The 12,300-nt window shown below is 42.7% G+C and overlaps 1 protein-coding gene across 2 annotated transcripts in view; it reads right to left on the bottom strand.

Annotated features, from left to right (window-relative positions):
• Positions 1–8: 8 nt before the first annotated feature.
• ube4b (ubiquitination factor E4B, UFD2 homolog (S. cerevisiae)) overlaps positions 9–12,300 on the bottom strand; it is a 47,773-nt gene continuing 35,481 nt past the window's right edge. For both annotated transcript variants that reach the window (XM_039008270.1, XM_039008269.1), the window contains 8 exons: positions 10,118–10,353; positions 9,725–9,851; positions 9,384–9,528; positions 9,146–9,280; positions 8,255–8,446; positions 6,148–6,322; positions 2,572–2,718; positions 9–1,618 (listed from right to left, as the gene is read on the bottom strand). In XM_039008270.1, coding sequence (XP_038864198.1) covers positions 1,551–1,618; positions 2,572–2,718; positions 6,148–6,322; positions 8,255–8,446; positions 9,146–9,280; positions 9,384–9,528; positions 9,725–9,851; positions 10,118–10,353 — 1,225 coding nt within the window. In that variant the 3' untranslated portion in view covers positions 9–1,550. The remainder of the gene's footprint in view (positions 1,619–2,571; positions 2,719–6,147; positions 6,323–8,254; positions 8,447–9,145; positions 9,281–9,383; positions 9,529–9,724; positions 9,852–10,117; positions 10,354–12,300) is intronic.

Below are 12,300 nucleotides of genomic sequence, written 5' to 3'. Positions count from 1 at the left end.
AGCTGTAAACCTGTGTGCATCATCATTTATTTCAATTCAAAGTCCTCGATTCCAAAACAGGTATGTGGGTAAAATAAACAAATTCCTGTACAGTTAAAGGAAAAATCCACTCAAACTATATTGGCATTTTGTTCCATTAGTCAATTGTTGATACAGTCCCAAAATGTTTAGCATATCAGCAGTCAAGTTAAGATATTGGACTATCAAGAAGCAAAGTGTCACTTGCCACGTCATGTTGATGCATTTTGCTGAGTAGAGTTTTCCTTTAAGGGCTCAGACGCACAAATAGCATTTGCTGGCCAAGAGCACTTGGCACCTCAACCTAATTTGCAAACTGATTTTACATATAGAAAAACATTGAGATCAACATTTGGTGAGACATGTGCGAGCCTTAATTTACAGTTAGCCACTCCCAATTCACTTCCTACCCCTTCCCCTTGGCCCCGACCCTTCGATGTTTGCAGATCCATAAAGTAAAAGCAATATACACTACACAGTTTATACCTTTCCAGATCTGCAAACTTCGAAGGGTTAGGGCTAAGGAGGAGAGGGACGGAGCGAATTGGGTCTGGGCATTTAAGTCAGCAACCTGGGTAAGGATTAAGAAACAGTGGGCTTTGAGAGACCTCTTGAGGTGGGAGATGTGTTCCTATAACCTGCTGTTTTTCCAATGGTGTTCATGCTACAAAGATGCTTTACATTGTCTTGTGACCGTTCTGCTCCATCGTAAGAGGGTTTGCCATGAGGCGCTTGGGAGGTTTTGAACTACAGGCCATGCAAACAAAACTTTATTCACTCGTATGTCATCAACAGGGAGACAACCAAACTAACCAACCATACATAATTTAAACTAATGCTTCACTTACCACTTTCATCAAATTAAGCCCACAATTAGTTTTCGTTTGTCTACTAGACAATCTAGCACGTTCATTTCAAGCTACATTTTTAAATATGTATTCTCATTTCCCAAGCCTCGTCAGCAAACGGCACAAGATGTGTGCATGTTGTACTGTAAACTGTATGGTTATGATAAACAATATAGTGAATTTGTTCAGCCACTTTCTTTTCAATGTCTTGTTTAAAGTTACCATCAAGACAACCAAAATGTATCCCAATCCTAAATGTATCATCTGCCCCTTCATAAAGCTGAAATATAATAATTCAGCTAACAAAGTATACATTAAGTCGCAAAACCGAGGGAAAATAAACAATAAATGAAGAAATGCATTCTGCTGCTAAGACCTGTAGGCTGTGACAACTGCTTATCCTTGCAGTGTTACGTATATATGTAGATATATACACAAAGTCATGAGCAAAAACCTTTTAAAAGTCTTAACTTTATTATGTTTCATTTTAGAGCTAAGGGCCTTCAGATGATGACCCGAGAAAATAAGGATAAAGGGAAGAAAAATAAAATCAGGTTTCATTTATTTCTTGCGTTTTCCCCCCGTTCTTGATGGTATTTACTTCAGGCATGGTGAAATAATGGTGGTAACATCCCTTACTGACGGCGGGGCGGGGGGGGGGGGGGGGTTGAAGTTGGGCTGTCATTAGAGGAAACGTCCCTGGCCTTGCTTCTCTCTCATCCATGCCTGGATCCTCTCCTTCAGTTCAGGGACTGTGAATAAAGACAATGACAGAGCAGAACGTGAGCACAAACCCATGGGGACCCATATAGTTAATAAAGTGTGCTAGTAGGACATGTTGCCTAAAAGAAAGACTTCAATTCCAACTGTCGAGTGCTGGTCCACTTTATTAATTCATTAATGTTTTTAAGCAAGAGAGTTGAGAAGGGGCGGCAGGTAGCCTAGTGGTCAGAGCGTTGGACTAGTAACCGAAAGGTTGCAAGATCAAATCTCCGAGCTGACAAGGTAAAAATCTGTTGTTCTGCCCCTGAACAAGGCAGTTAACCCACTGTTCCTAGGCAGTCATTGTGTATAAGAATTTGTTCCCACTTGACTTGCCTAGTTAAATAAAATAAAAAAAATTTTTTTTTTTTTTAAATGCATCCAATCCAAAACACATGCACATTTTGTGATGTTTTTATTTGTTTTGGCCTTTCAGCAGTTTTTTTTCACTCAAGGCAAGCCAAAGTTCGGAATCGGAAGTCCCCCTTTCGTCTGTGATTGGTCAACAGTAGGGATTCTTCAATGAAGTGTCTGTTGTCATTCAACGATAGAAGACCAGTTTTCTTGCACATTTTTCACTTGAGAAATTTTGCACCAAACATTCTCCTCTGCAAAAAACATCAACTTATGACAATTTATTGAGATATCTTAAATTCATTATTTTGAGGAAGTGTTTTCTGGCTACGGTGTTACATGATGAACAAACAGTACTACTACTGTATTCTCGTTTTTCAATCTAAGGGATTTTAAGGGTGTATGCGAGCACACTCGTTCGGTTCGCCAAGCCTTTAGAAGTCTCAATTTTCAGTAAGTAACATTTGTTTCGGGTGGGTACTTCCTTATCCTCACATATCAAACTAACATCTTGAACTGCAGGCTATGAGTGCAGGGAGTTGCAATTTAAGTGGATATGACTTTGATACCGGTGTGTGTGTACACATACGTGACTCCAGCATGCTTTCGTTGAGCGGCTGTCTGTTGAAGGGGTCAGTGGGGGAGTTGAGAAGGTGGCGGAGGATGATGGCTCGGTCCATGATGTTCCCAGAGGGCAATATCACAGGGTCTGTCATTAGGGTGTCCATCAGAGGGTCTGTGGAAACACACACACACACAAATGTAATTTGTATCTTCAATTATGTATTTATTTGCCTTCGTTGCAGCCCTCCCATTTATGCAACATTCGTTTTTTTTTGTTGATTAAATGTGATATGCAAAAACAAAAATACAGAAATTTGCCTTGAGCTGTGTAAAAGTATTCCTACCAGGATGTGAGAGAACAATGTTGTGTCGCGTTTGAATGAGGTGTTGAAAAATACAAAAATCGACACACTTTCCTCTCTTCAGACAGTGTTTTTACGCACTCTGCAAGTACACTGCTCCAAAAAATAAAGGGAACACTTAAACAACACAATATAACTCCAAGTCAATCACACTTCTGTGAAATCAAACTGTCCACTGATTGACAATAAATTTCACATGCTGTTGTGCAAATGGAATAGACAAAAGGTGGAAATTATAGGCAATTAGCAAGACACCCCCAATAAAGGAGTGGTTCTGCAGGTGGTGACCACAGACCACTTCTCAGTTCCTATGCTTCCTGGCTGATGTTTTGGTCACTTTTGAACGCTGACGGTGCTTTCACTCTAGTGGTAGCATGAGACGGAGTCTACAACCCACACAAGTGGCTCAGGTAGTGCAGCTCATCCAGGATGGCACATCAATGCGAGCTGTGGCAAGAAGGTTTGCTGTGTCTGTCAGCGTAGTGTCCAGAGCATGGAGGCGCTACCAGGAGACAGGCCAGTACATCAGGAGACGTGGAGGAGGCCGTAGGAGGGCAACAACCCAGCAGCAGGACCGCTACCTCCGCCTTTGTGCAAGGAGGAGCACTGCCAGAGCCCTGCAAAATGACCTCCAGCAGGCCACAAATGTGCATGTGTCTGCTCAAACGGTCAGAAACAGACTCCATGAGGGTGGTATGAGGGCCCGACGTCCACAGGTGGGGGTTGTGCTTACAGCCCAACACCGTGCACCATGAAAGCAGGTTCACACTGAGCACATGTGACAGACGTGACAGAGTCTGGAGACGCCGTGGAGAACGTTCTGCTGCCTGCAACATACTCCAGCATGACCGGTTTGGCGGTGGGTCAGTCATGGTGTGGGGTGGCATTTCTTTGGGGGGCCGCACAGCCCTCCATGTGCTCGCCAGAGGTAGCCTGACTGCCATTAGGTACCGAGATGAGATCCTCAGACCCCTTGTGAGACCATATGCTGGTGCGGTTGGCCCTGGGTTCCTCCTAATGCAAGACAATGCTAGACCTCATGTGGCTGGAGTGTGTCAGCAGTTCCTGCAAGAGGAAGGCATTGATGCTATGGACTGGCCCGCCCGTTCCCCAGACCTGAATCCAATTGAGCACATCGGGAACATCATGTCTCGCTCCATCCACCAACGCCACGTTGCACCACAGACTGTCCAGGAGTTAGCGGATGCTTTAGTCCAGGTCTGGGAGGAGATCCCTCATGAGACCATCCGCCACCTCATCAGGAGCATGCCCAGGCGTTGTAGGGAGGTCATACAGGCACGTGGAGGCCACACACACTACTGAGCCTCATTTTGACTTGTTTTAAGGACATTACATCAAAGTTGGATCAGCCTGTAGTGTGGTTTTCCACTTTAATTTTGAGTGTGACTCCAAATCCAGACCTCCATGGGTTGATAAATTTGATTTCCATTGATAATTTGTGTGATTTTGTTGTCAGCACATTCAACTATGTAAAGAAAAAAGTATTTAATAAGAATATTTCATTCATTCAGATCTAGGATGTGTTATTTTAGTGTTCCCTTTATTTTTTTGAGCAGTGTATATTTCAATGCATGTATCTGTATTCTCAAATCAAAGCATAGACATCTCGGGAACACATGCAAGGAATTCATTAAGACAATTAAATTAGCTTAAAATTAAACGCTAGGTCCTATCTGATTCAGAAGGGTTGGGTTAAATGCGTAAGACACATTTCAGTTGAATGCAATCAGTTGTACAACTGACTAGGCATCCCCCATTCCCTTATATTGAAATCTTGAGTTTGCTGTCTCAGGGTTTCATACATGTTACACACTTAAAAATAATACTTGAGGGTTTTCTTTAACCCGGGATAGTTAGTTGACACCTCAGATCCACAGAAGACGCAATCTCAATTGCCCTGTCCCACCTGGACAAAACTAACACCTAAGTGAGAACGCTGTTCATTGACTACAGCTCAGCATTCAACACCATAGTGCCCTCAAAGCTCATCACTAAGCTAAGGACCATGGTCCTAAACACCTCCCTCTGCAACTAGATCTTGGACTTCCTGACGGGCCGCCCCCAGGTGGTAAGGGTCGGCAACAACACAACTGCCACGCTGATCCTCAACACGGGGGCCCCTCAGCGGTGTGTGCTTAGTCCCCTCCTGTACTCCCTGTTCACCCACGAAAGTTAGCCGACGACAACTGTGGTAAGCCTGATCTTCAACAGATACTCAAAAAGTTCTACAGCTGCACCGTTGAGAGCATCCTGACTGGTATGGCAACTTTTCGGCATCCGACCGCTATGTGCTACAGAGGGTAGTGCGTACGGCCCAGTACATCACTGGGGCCAAGCTTTTGGCTCTCCAGGACCTCTATACCAGGCGGTGTCAGAGGAAGGCCCTAAAAATTGTCAAAGACTCCAGCCACCCTAGTCAGACTGTTCTCTCTGCTACCGCATTGCAAGATGTACTGGAGTGCTACCCAGAGTACTTGCATTGACCCCCCCCCCCCTTATGTTGTTGCTACTACTCGCTGTTAATTATCTATGCATAGTCACTTTACCCCTACCTACATGTACATATTACCTCAATTACCTTGACTAACCTGTACCCCCGCACATTGACTCAGTACCCCCTGTATATAGCCTCGTTATTGTGTTACTGTTTATTTAGTTAATATTTTCTTAACTCTCATTGTTCTTAAAACTGCATTGTTGGTTAAGGGCTTGTAAGCAAGTATTTTGCATTAAGGTCTACAACTGTTGTATTTGGCTCATGTGACAAATAGAATTTGATTTGGGTTTGAGTCACACAAAAGGAAGTATGCAGCCTGCATTCCCCTCCCAGAGTATATTAAATCAGTGGTTATTTGATAGCCCAATCTAAGTGGTCTTTGCGTAAAATGTCAATAGAGGGTCTTCCCATTACTTTTATGTCCCAATCAAACTGACTTGGGGTCAGCTCTTTTGATCCAAGTCCTGAAAAAAGTGATGAAAATAATCTGTTTAGAACTTTGCAGATAGAAATGTATTGTACAGAACAGACACTGTGCTCTACTATGTGCAGGCAGGGCACATAGAGAACTGTGCCCTGCCTGCACAATTGAAGTATTACTGGGACGTTGCATCCAAATGAACATACCGCTGCTGTCAGGGGCAATTAGTAACAACACAAGAAATACAGATTTCAAACACTAGAAAGTGAAGTTTGAACATTGCAAAGTTTGAATACTTGCCTTTAAACTCGTCAGGTGCGTCACTGTAGTCCATTTCGGACTGAGAGTTCCTTGCGACTATCTCCTCCACCTTCTCCGATAGTAGCTTGAATTTTTCAATGGCGATGGTAGACTTGATGCCGGCTTTCGTCATCTTGGAAATAACTTCCTCAAAGAGTTCTTGACTGTACGACCGCTGGAAAGGGGAGAGAAAAAACACCATGTAAGCCTGGGTGTATATATTACCACAGCAAAATGTTTTGCAACGGAAAAACAAAAACAAATGTTTCTTATTGGACAAATTCAGGAAGATCCAACCCAGTTTTGTACCGTATGCTTCTAATTGGTTCCTAGTGAATAGAATTACCTTTTGAAGGAATTATCCCTGAGAGGCTTTGGGATGCGAGTGTGTCATTCTACCAAATGCTTACAAAATAGCAGATGTGCATGGAGATGGCAGCCTCCATGTACTTAACACAACTTCCTTGTTTGCTTAGTCCGCCTTATTGTACATTGCTCTGTTACCTTTTTTTGTATCGTCATTAGCACACTATATATGAACCCAAATTGAAAAACCTCAAAAGTATATTGCTCTCTCCACCACCCTCCCTCCCCATCACCCACCCTCCCCCCACCCCATCACCCATTTTGCCAGCAGCTCTGCTGTTTATGCCTAACAACTCCCGAGATTAAGCTGGTGTAACCGATGTGAAATGGCTAGCTAGTTAGCGGGGTGCGCGCTAATAGCGTTTCAAACGTCACTCGCTCTGAGACTTGGAGTAGTTGTTCCCCTTGCTCTGCATGGGTAACACTGCTTCGAGGGTGGCTGTTGTCGATATGTTCCTGGTTCGAGCCCAGGTAGCGGCGAGGAGAGGGATGGAAGCTATACTGTTACACTGGCAATACTAAAGTGCCTATAAGAACATCCAATAGTCAAAGGTATATGAAATACAAATCGTATAGAGAGAAATAGTCCTATAATTCCTATAATAACTACAACCTAAAACTTCTTAACTGGGAATATTGAATACTCATGTTAAAAGGAACCACCAGCTTTCATATGTTCTCATGTTCTGAGCAAGGAACTTAAACGTTAGCTTTCTTACATGGCACATATTGCACTTTTACTTTCTTCTCCAACAATTTGCTTTTAGATTATTTAAACCAAATTGAACATGTTTCATTATTTATTTGAGGCTAAATTGATTTTATTGATGTATTATATTAAGTTAAAATAAGTGTTCATTCAGTATTGTTGTAATTGTCATTATTACAAATAAATAAAATCAGCCGATTAATCGGTATCGGCTTTTTTTGGTCCTCCAATAATCGGTATCAGCGTTGAAAAATCATAAATCGGTTGACCTCTACTCTCCACCACCCACCGGTGCGTTAAACCATGTTGTGCACTGTTGTTTAAAAACTCAGTGGACAGTGCTAAAACAAAGACATATCAGAATTCTTCCATCGTTATTACCCTTCACCATTGAGATGGTCAGCATGGTCTGTACTGAGAGCACAGTCGCTGGCAGTACACATTCTCTCCCCAGGATTTGTATTGTAGCAAATTGTAACTACTACAATATGCTTTGAATTTTGTAATCAAATAAGTATTTTACCCAAACCTGGTATTATGACATACCTTATGTCATGTGTAACCATATAAATAGAATTACTAGAACTGCTTTTACTTCCTGCTTCACTGCTATGGGTACACTTAATATAGCTGGGCCACCTATCGCAAAACGTGATTGGATTGGGAATGATTAGATGAGAAATATATTTGTCATGAATGGTCAAAACATTTTAATAATTTAAAATAATCTTCCTGGTAATACTGTACACATCAGTGAAATTATACAGTATAGAAAACACATACACAGTAGAGCATGCATACAAAAATTTATTGTGGCCTACTACTACACATACCTAGGTTCAATTACTTAATCTTTTCAAATACTTTGACGGTTTGCTTGAGCCTGCCTGGAGTGCCAGATGGGTGAGGTTAGCAGTGTGGGGACTTTTCTATTGGTTTATTAAACAAGGCAAGCGACAACAGGCACAGATAAAGTATTTGAATCAATTTCCCAAATGTTTGAAAGCCAGGTGTGCTACTACTACAGTTTACCTGGTCGTCAGCGATGGCCTTGGCAAAGCGGGCACAGTCAAGTTGCAGGTAAATGTCAGTAAGCTGGTCCAGGAGCTTTTTGGGCTCAAAACCATACTTCTCTGGGTTCTCCACCTTCAGGTCCCGGCACTTCGGCCCGCAAAGCTGCTGGAGGTTAAAGTTCAGCATGGCCGCCAGACGAGGCCCCAGCTCCTGGAATGCACAGAGCAGGGAGTTAGGTCACCAGGAAAAATATTGTCTGCATCCATGAATAGGAGTGGTTTATGGTTACTGTTGAAGTAGGCTTTATACAGTAATATGTATCACTTTGCCATCCCCCACATGCTGCTGCACAGTAATGTTCTATTGTTGGCAGAAAAAGGGAATGATGGTCACCTCTTAGTAAACAAAACACTTAGATTTTGTTTTTGTGAGGCTTACTTTTCCCAACATGGCACTCATGAAGAAAATGGATGAAGGCAGATACCAAACACAAACGAGTTGGTTTGTTTTCATGTTTTTAAATATTTCTCTCGAAATGCCAAGGCTTTTTAAAATGAAGAATCATTTTCAACTCAACAAGTGCCTTGATGTAAAAATAAGCACACAATACATTTTTCAGTTTACTAAGTGGTTACCATCATTCCCGTTTTTCTGCCAGTCAGACTACCTTTTTCAAAGAGCACCTCCACGGCCTTCGTTTTTTACCCATTTGAGCACACCAGCAAAAAAAATAATTGTCAATGTTCTATTTGGCTGCTGTGTGGGGGCTGTTGACAACCAGTAAAAGTCATTCTAACCGTACATTTGTCAAATACAACATTTGCAAACTATGTTTTTGCGCCCATGTATCCCTTTATAGACTGGAAAGTATGAGTAAAATGTTTGATCCCTGGTCAGAGTGGTACTTACGGGCCGGAGGAAGGGCTTCTGGACCTGCTTGGTAAGGATGTGGAACATGTCAACCGTCTCTGTGGCCAGTGCCAGGTAGGAGCGTGACACCCGCTCGTCCTGGGTCAGCTGGGACTGGCGGCTCTGCTGCTGCTCCTGAGGGAGAAAGAGTCATAAGGAATTATAAAGGCACTTTGTAACACGTTAATAAGCGCTTCGTAATGCGTTCATGTTTTCCCCCCGGTAATTCCGTACTGACCCTGGGAAGCTGATCCCACTGCTCCTTGTTCTTCATCTCCTCCTGGACCTCATGGATGCGCTTTAGGGACTCCAGGCTCTCGTCTAGCAGGAAGGTGGTGTCGTTGATCAACATGTTGATGTAGCGCACAAACTGCTTGCCAGAGCTACAGGGGAATAAACAGATGGATTCACTAACTAGGAGGCCTTCGGAAGCCAGTCGAAGTCACACAAACTGAGTCGGAGTACATTTTACATGTAGCATTCAGCATGACCGGACAGTGGGCACCTTTTAGACCAGGCTATCACCATAGTATTTATCTGATGACAATACCTATTAAGTTTTGATTCTAGCCCACTTACTTGAACTCCTCCAGGAATGTGCCGTGGTGGCCCATGTTCTGCCAGAGGCTCTTGAAGATGGTGCTGATGTGGTAGCGGATGGTGAACTTATCGTAGAACTCACTGGTGGCACCGGTGTGCTCCACATCTGTGGAAAGGAAGGCACACAAGAGTCAGTTGCATGTGAGAATCAGTGCACTTGACTCCACTCTAATAGCTTTTGCACACTACTGAGTGGAGCCAAGCCGAACTGTGATGGTGTGTTACACATCCACTATAGTTAATGGAACCATGCTGGAAAGAAGAAAATATCCAAGCCAGCACAATAAAAAGTTTATGTTCATGCAAAAGTGTTAAAATTGTGCAATGTGTCTAGTTCTGCCCCTCCCGAAATGCTGCACCAAGTAGTCACACCTGTGTAGAACTTCATGAGGGCCGGGACCAACTGTTTGACGGACAGGGGGTGGTTCTCCATCATCTCGGAAAAGCGCTGGGTGCGCAGCTGCACCGCCGGGTTGGTGACAAAAAGCACTTCCACCAGCTTGGCGATCAGGTAGGGGTTCCGGATGTAGTTCTGACTGCAGATGAACACCACCAGAAAAGTGACAATGTCCTGGACACAGGGCTCATACAGGACCTGAGGGGAATACCTGGCGGGGGATAGAAAGGGGACGCTAACCGTCAGTCAAAAGCCATTTTCACAGAAGATACCTTTTCAAAAAATACATGTAATTTTATATGACCCCCATTCAAACAGCCCCATATTTTTAAAGTTTGGGGCCACTTAAAAATGTCATTGTTTTTTTTTGTTTTTTAATATTTTATTTTTGCATTTTCCAATTAACAACATTCAAGACAAACGTGAAAAGATATTAGACAACAATAGGACAAAGTGACAGATGAGCGTAACAAAGAAAGAAAAAATAAAACAAATTATAATTATATATACAAACATACAATAACAAATATATATAATGAGACATTGGATCATATGGTCACCTGCTGTAGGCTACATATTATACATTATGTGTGAAACATTATATAAGGATAATATAGAGATTCATTCAATGTGGGGGGAGATTCTCCATATAGTCAATAAAAGGTTGCCAAATTCTGTAAAATGTATTTAACTTATTCCTCAAGCGGTAAGTAATTTTCTCCAGTGGGATACAACTATTATCTTCTGATAGCCACATTGCAACTGGCAGGAATGTCATTGTTTTTGAAAGAAAAGCACATTGTGTCCATTAAAATAACACCAAATTGATCATACAGACATTGTTAATGTTGTAAATGACTATTGTAGCTGGAAACAGCAGATTTTCTATGGAATATCTACATAGGCGTACAGAGGCCCATTATCAGCAACAATCACTCCTGTGTTCCAATGGCTTGTTGTGTTAGCTAATCCAAGTTTATCATTTTAAAAGGCTAATTGATCATTAGAAACTCTTCTGCAATTATGTTGGCACAGCTGTAAACGGTTGTGCTGATTTAAAGAAGCAATAAAACTGCCCTTCTTTGGACTAGTTGAGTATCTGGAGCATCAGCATTTGTGGGTTCGATTACAGGCTTAAAATGTCCAGAAACAATTCTTGTTCTGAGAAATGAAGGCTATTCCATGTGAGAAATTGCAAAGAAACTGAAGATCTCATACAACGCTGTGTACTACTCCCTTCAGAGAACAGCACAAACTGGCCCTAACCAGAATAGAAGGAGGAGCGGGAGGCCCCGGTGCACAACTGAGCAAGAGGAGAAGTATATTAGTGTCTCTAGTTTGAGAAACAGACGCCTCACAAGTCCTCAACTGCTTCATTAAATAGTACCCGCAAAACACCAGTCTCAACGTCAACAGTGAAGAGGCGACTCCGGGATGCTGGCCTGCTAGGCAGAGTTGCAAAGAAAAAGCCATATCTCAGACTGGCCAATAAAAATAAAAGATTAAGATGAGCAAAAGAACACACATACTGAACAAAAATTAAACGCAACATGTAAAGTGTTGGTCCCATGTTTCATGAGCCGAAATAAAAGATCCCAGAAATTGTCCACACACACAAAATGCTTATTTCTCTCAAATTTAGTGCACACATTTGTTTACGTCCCTGTTAGTGAGCATTTCTCTTTTGCCAAGATAATCCATCCACCTGACAGGTGTGGCATATCATTAAGCTGATTAAACAGCATGATCATTACACAGATGCACCTTCTGCTTTGGACAATAAAAGGCCACTTCAAAACGTGAAGTTGTCACAACACCATGCTACAGATGTCTCAAGTTGATGGAGCGTGCAATTGTAATGCTAACTGCAGGAATGTCCACCAGAGCTGTTGCCAGAGAATTTAATGTTGAACGTTAGAGAACTTGGCAGTGCGTCCAACCGGCCTCACAACCGCAGCCCATGTGTCACCACGCCAACCCAGGACTTCCACATCCGACTTCTTCACCTGCAGGTTGGTCTGAAATGAGCCACTCGGACAGCTGATGAAACTGGGTTTGCACAACTGAAGCATTTCTGCACAAACCATCTCAGGGAAGCTCATCTGCGTGCTTGTCATCCTCACCAGGGTCTTGACCTGACTGCAGTTCGGCATAGTAA

The sequence above is a fragment of the Salvelinus namaycush genome, chromosome 14 (assembly GCF_016432855.1).
Source record: "Salvelinus namaycush isolate Seneca chromosome 14, SaNama_1.0, whole genome shotgun sequence".
NCBI classification, from domain to species: domain Eukaryota; kingdom Metazoa; phylum Chordata; class Actinopteri; order Salmoniformes; family Salmonidae; genus Salvelinus; species Salvelinus namaycush.
This window is presented reverse-complemented; position numbering and strand designations above follow the sequence as displayed.